The 5728-nt window shown below is 49.8% G+C and overlaps 1 protein-coding gene across 1 annotated transcript; it reads right to left on the reverse strand.

Moving 5' to 3' along the window:
- Positions 1-463: 463 nt before the first annotated feature.
- On the reverse strand, positions 464-5670 carry HEBP1 (heme binding protein 1). The gene is made up of 4 exons (XM_010565838.1): positions 5537-5670; positions 5235-5373; positions 3499-3679; positions 464-2177 (listed from the first exon to the last, which is right to left on the reverse strand). Exons 1-4 carry the CDS (start codon positions 5612-5614, stop codon positions 2006-2008), a joined length of 570 nt encoding a protein of 189 aa, XP_010564140.1. The 5' UTR covers positions 5615-5670; the 3' UTR covers positions 464-2005.
- Positions 5671-5728: the final 58 nt, after the last annotated feature.

Below are 5728 nucleotides of genomic sequence, written 5' to 3' on the forward strand. Positions count from 1 at the left end.
CTGCTCTCTGTTCAGAGTGTATGCATGTTATGAAAAAAAACCCAACCATGCTGCTGAGATGTGCAGCTCTGTTCATACCAGGTTTATTACTGGTCTTCCTAACATCTGAGATTTCACAGCAGAAATTTTGAGAAATTTCAGGATTTTGATCATTGCAGGACATTCACCACCAGCAGGCAGAAAGGACTGTATCCATGGTCTACACACAAGTTCCAAAATGGACCTGGGAATGCATAAACCAGGCAGCACTGTGCCCCTCCATTCCACACCCCCACAGGTAAAAGTAATCTGGGACATGAATAGGTCCCTTTGGATTCAGGGACAGCCTTAGAAGGGCCTTTGCTCCTTAAAAAACTCCTTCAAAAGCCTAACTCTTTGTCTGCCTTGATTTCCCTTTTGATTCCTCCTCCCTTGCGCTGCAATCACTAACTGCAGCCAATAGCTTTTCCCTTGGTTTTTTTGAAAATTAAATGATACCTGCTCTTTTTACCCATCCTGACTAGCTGCTCTTGCACACAGGTGACTGAAACTCTCTCATGATGTTCACAGCAAAGCTCTTACATGGCTCAGCAAGAAAGAAAAGGAAAGCACATCAGAACCTCAGGTTTTCTCCTTTTACTGCTGAGATTTGTTCTCAGAAAGCAGGTGCATGTCAAACAGCTCGACTGGCCAGAACATGGGATGCCACCTAACAAATCTCTCTTTCAGCTCCAGGGTGAAAATGGCTTTTGGAAAGTACCTGAACTTTGGGGCACTGAAGCATCAGAGGAGCACAGGTCTTTAGTGGAGGTAACGAATTATACAGGCACCCACAGTAGTATGGTGTGTGAGCATGTTCCCACTGTGGGCGTCCTGCTGCCTCCCTGGCAGAGCCAACAGCTGAAATGCTGATTTGATGCCTAACAGTTAAACATCGCCAGTCTTCCTAAAACAAGACCCACCCTTACTATTGTATCTGAAGTTTCCAAAAGGCTACTCATTATTTGACGTAAATCTCTCTCTCAAGAACAGCCAGGTTTTCCTCCTCCTTTAAAGATGACAGTTGCTCTGAGTAGACCTTCAGAAACTAACACCATTTAAGAAGAGAGGTTTTTTTAAAGATCTGCATCTAGAGTAGTTCCACTAGGTGCTCACCACTCTTCAAATGCACAATCAGATCACAAGTAATAGGCACCCACTTTTTTCACAGCCTGTATTTTTCTAATTCAATTAGATGACCACACACATTCCAGCTTTGGCGCCCTTGTGTAGGCTAGTTTTAAAGAAACATTACAGAAAAGTAACAGGAAGGCAAGGAGATGTTCTTGGGGTCTCCACGTCACATTGTCCAGCTGCTAGCTGAAACCAGGACATAACACACCCCAAAATGTCTCACCTGAAACAGAAGGATAGCTGCAAACAGAAACCTGGATCTTCCTCTAAATGCCATTTCTCAGGCAGATGACAAGCGTTGAGTCATAGCATGCAGGACAGCAATGTAAAGGATGCTTATTTTCACTGCGCTGTGTTGGTAGCAATGCCCATGTCCCTTTAGACTGGTATGGCACAGATAAAAGCAGCATTTTACAGCTGCCGCAAGCTCAAGAAGATAAAAAAGTCCCTGTATGCACTTCTGTCATGTTCCCCTGCCTGCTTCAGGTGAGACTAATACTCTGCCAGCACTTGGACGTGACTCCTGTCAGGCACCTCTCTTGCTAACTAAGTACTCTTGGCTGTCTCAGCATTGAACTCCGGGAGCACAAGGGAGATAGATAAGAGCAAGCCATGGAGAGATCACAAGAGTCTGTGTGCTTGAGGACCTAGTCTGGGACGAAGGAGCAGGACCATCGAGGGGGTCTGCAGTGTTCTTCTAAAGTGGCTGGTCCATAAAAGACTGAGGCATAGGTGTGGAGGAAGGGAATGATGGTTTTCTGCCTCTGCCAAATGATTAGTTTATTTTGAAGAGGACAGGAACATAGCGAGGGGAGGTTATCAGTGCAAGCCAGCACCATGGGGAGCCAGATGCTCACTCTTTCACAAACCAGACCTCATTGCGTCGCCCATAAGGCTTCATAGGGGGATCATAACCATTGCAGAAGTAGAAATCCTTGCGGTATGCAGCTTCACTCCCCAGAGCAGCCTTCAGCTTGGCAGCATAGTTCACGTAATCCGTCTCTTTGGCATAGCCACCAAACTGCCTGCAAAGAAACCAAACACGGAGAGGTGCTGAGCGGTCCTGGCAAAGCATAGAAAGGAAGAGAGGGAGAACAATATACAGCCACAATATATTTAGCCATGCATTTTGGTCCAGATCCCGCCAACATGCACTCGTGCAGGCACTGTTCTTTGTGAATCAGCACACTTTGTCCGCGATAGATTAAGTCTCAAGGGTTACATTGCCAGGGTGCAGTCATCCACCGGCAGACACCAAACAGACCGACGTATATCAGTCAGCAGAACGGCCCTGCCCTTTGAATCAACGCCATATCAGAGGAACAGCTTCCTAGAACACAAAGTTATCTCCAAGTCTGCTCAGCCCGCAGTCCTTACACCAATGCTGTCAACAGCCATGTTCACTGTGGTGTGAACAACCATCTGCTGGAAGCCAGATCACAAAGGGAAGCCAAACTCTAGCTAGCCCAAGGAAAAGGGGAGGTAGGAACAGAGATGTTAGCAATTACAGCTCACAAATAGCAATTTAAAAGGGGTGGGCTGGAATTGGTCTGGTTTATGTTGACCTCCCACCAACAGGAACTGTTTCCACATCAGCCCACACCTCACCACTCTGCCTCAGGGACAAGGTTTGAGACAAACCAGGCTGTGTTTGCAGAAGTGACCCATGCCCGCAGCAAAGGCCAGGCAGCAGGCGCAGGCAAAGGGGGAGCCAGACAGTTCAGAATCAGCCAAAATAGTTCAAGCAAGGAGGCAGGGGAACATCCAAGGGGTTAAATACGAGGTGAAGAGCTTATTGCTATTGTGATACTAGTCTGAGTCCAGGTTGTCAGTCAACAGCCAACGACATTCAAAGGTGATTTGAAGCAATGCAATGGCTGCTTGTTTCCCTGAAGGACTCTGCCATGAGTCCATCTAAATGAGGCTTCAGCTGACACCTGTAGTTTGATGCGAACCACATTGAAGGACATTCTTGATGACTAAGAGTCATCTTGATCCCAGAAAGTGGGGAAAACAATAGTTTTCAGAGATTAGAAATGACTCAGTACCTTTGTATTCGCTGTCCCCTGGTCTTCCCCCCCCACCCGAGGTGAAACAAAAAGCCTTTCAGAGCTAACCTCCACACTTGTTTTCCCAGTGAAAAAAAATCTGTATTCCAAACCAGTGCAGCATGACCAATGATAAGAAACGACATAAAACACCTGTCTTCAGTCTAGAAAGACCCCTCCATCTCCTACCACATGCACCCCTTGTCCAGGAAATCACCTGTTAAAACCAACACTGCTCTTCAGAGCACACTAGAGACCTCAGCACTTGGGACTGGAAATCCCAGGATGTGTTGCTTACGTGGAATAAATGGTCATCCCCTGTCTCTCTTCAATCTTAATGCTTTCATCGCTAGGACAAGGAGGGTTGGCTTGAAACTGGCTCGGGATCCGCAGAGAGACCTTCACTTTCTGCTGTAAGGAGCCATCTTCAGCAGGAAAAGCAGTGATGGAGACAGGAGCAGTCATGCCCATTCCAACCCCTGAAAGAGACGCACAGACATTACTACAGAAGTCTAGGCTCTCAGGAACTCACAGAATTAACAAGGGATTCACAAAAGCTAATTTTAGTTTAGGAAAACTCCCCACACTGAACTCCTGGTATAGTCAGTCAAGAGCGGGGTCCTCTGGGGCATGCGAAACAGCCGCATTAGGCTTCTGCTTGGGCCAAACTTCTCACACCACTGACTACACAAGAGCCCTGGGAGATAAGGGCCCCAGGGGACCTCTGGATGGCTTTTATTAATGATCCTGGTTTTGTGGCTCTCAACCATATAGCTCATGCCACCGAGACGCTCTGTTCTTCTGACAAATCACCTCTAACACAACAGGGTCTATAGCTCTGAGACAGGTTCGTGGCACATGTAAATCTACATCAGTATTTAAATTGTTATCATCTACACTTAGTGGTGACCCCATAGCCAATACTGGGTGACAGAAACTTTCTCCTAAACCCTTCCAAATGCTTCCAGACATCCTACAAGTTCTAGCACCCCAAAACTCAGAGCTGTTACGGCTTTCAGCAGGACTGGCCATGCTGTTCACCACTCCAGAAACAGCATGCTTCTTTTCTGCTCATTACTGCCAAGAAGTACCACATGGCACTGGAGGACATTTTTCTTCCCTCTTCTTTCAGCAGTAGGGAACCTCCAAATCTCAGGATCAGGCGGCCACAGAACCAGGTGAGATCAAGCCATCTTTCTCATTTATTTCGCTTTCATACCATACCTGTCTCTGTGGCACACATTACAGAAGGCACCCTTTCTCTTACAGCAACAGCAATCATCACCTTTCCAAAACATGCTGCTATAAATACCATCTCCCTCTGCATCCAGCTCCTGCTCCCACAGAGACTATATAAGTCCCTCTACCAGACACCTGAGAAAGGTGTGCAAGCAAATGTATATGCCTCCAAACTACTCCGTGGTCTTCTCCTCCTGCTATGGATGATTACCGATGCGCATACTTTAGTAAATTGAGAGTTAGAAGCAATCACCTGGAAGCACCATTATAAAACACTACAAAGTACCATCAAAAGGCAACCTCATTGTTCATTACCCTTTCACAAATAAAAATAGCCAGAGTATATGATAAGATATCAAGGTCATAAAAATTATTTCACTGCCTACACGGGCACATCACAGAACCGAAGCGCCCCAGATACCCTGGATTTCATCTGCTACTGCTCACCCAGGGAACCATGATAAGATACACATGTGCCTGTCCTCACGTTATCCCAGCTGCAAGGTAACGCGTTCCTGCTTAAACGAACCACTTTTGAGATTTTACCCTGAAACGGAGATGGGTCAGGAGCGGACTCACAGCATGAGTTGGCTGGGCGCGCTTTAACCTGTGGCAAGTTTATTTCTCCCAGCCAGGGGCCGTCCCCCGTCACGGACCCCCGGTGCCGGCAGCCGCAAGCCGGGCAGGCCCGCGGCGCCGTCGCCTCCATCTGCTTTTGGCTTTCCCCAAACCTCCGCCGGCGACGGTCAACCGCAACCATCCGCCGAGCCCCGCGGGGCCGGGAGCATCTCTCACCCTTGTCGTTGGTTCCCCCGACGTACTTGAGGAGCTTGAGCACCCCTTCCTTCGAGGCTTCGTCGAACGGCTTCCCCGACACCTCCACCGCCGCAAACCGCCCTCCCTCGCACGCCCTCTCCTCGTAGCCGAGCTGCTCCTGAGGAAGGAGACGGAGAAGCTGCCAGGCCCGGGGCCAGGCTGGGAGCAAAGGGCTGCCCCGAGGCCTCCCGCTCCCCCTCGCAGCGTCCCACCCGGCCCGGCGGGGGCGGAGACCCCCCGGGGGGGGGGCACAGGCCCCGGCCCCCCGCCTCGCCACCTACCTGCTCGCCCTTGCTCAGCACCCGGTAGGGCCACGTCTCCACCGTGCTCAGCAGGGAGTTCTTGATCATGCCCAGCATGGTGCCGCTCGGCTCGGCCCGGCCTTGCTCGGCTCGGCCCGGCCTTCCTTTCTCGGCTCGGCCCGGCCCCGCCCGGGCGAGGTGGGAGGGCCCGGGGGGCGCCCCGCCGCCTGC

Source organism: Haliaeetus leucocephalus, unplaced genomic scaffold, assembly GCF_000737465.1.
Source record: "Haliaeetus leucocephalus isolate CR32 unplaced genomic scaffold, Haliaeetus_leucocephalus-4.0 Scaffold196, whole genome shotgun sequence".
Lineage (NCBI taxonomy): Eukaryota > Metazoa > Chordata > Aves > Accipitriformes > Accipitridae > Haliaeetus > Haliaeetus leucocephalus.

Coding starts and splice junctions, on each gene's coding strand:
- HEBP1 (XM_010565838.1), bottom strand. CDS start 5,614: ATGCTGGGCATGATCAAGAACTCCCTGCTGAGCACGGTGGAGACGTGG. Junction 5,374..5,536: donor TGCTGAGCAAGGGCGAGCAG/GTAGGTGGCGAG, acceptor CTCCTTCCTCAG/GAGCAGCTCGGCTACGAGGA. Junction 2,178..3,498: donor GGGATGACCATTTATTCCAC/GTAAGCAACACA, acceptor GTTTCTTTGCAG/GCAGTTTGGTGGCTATGCCA.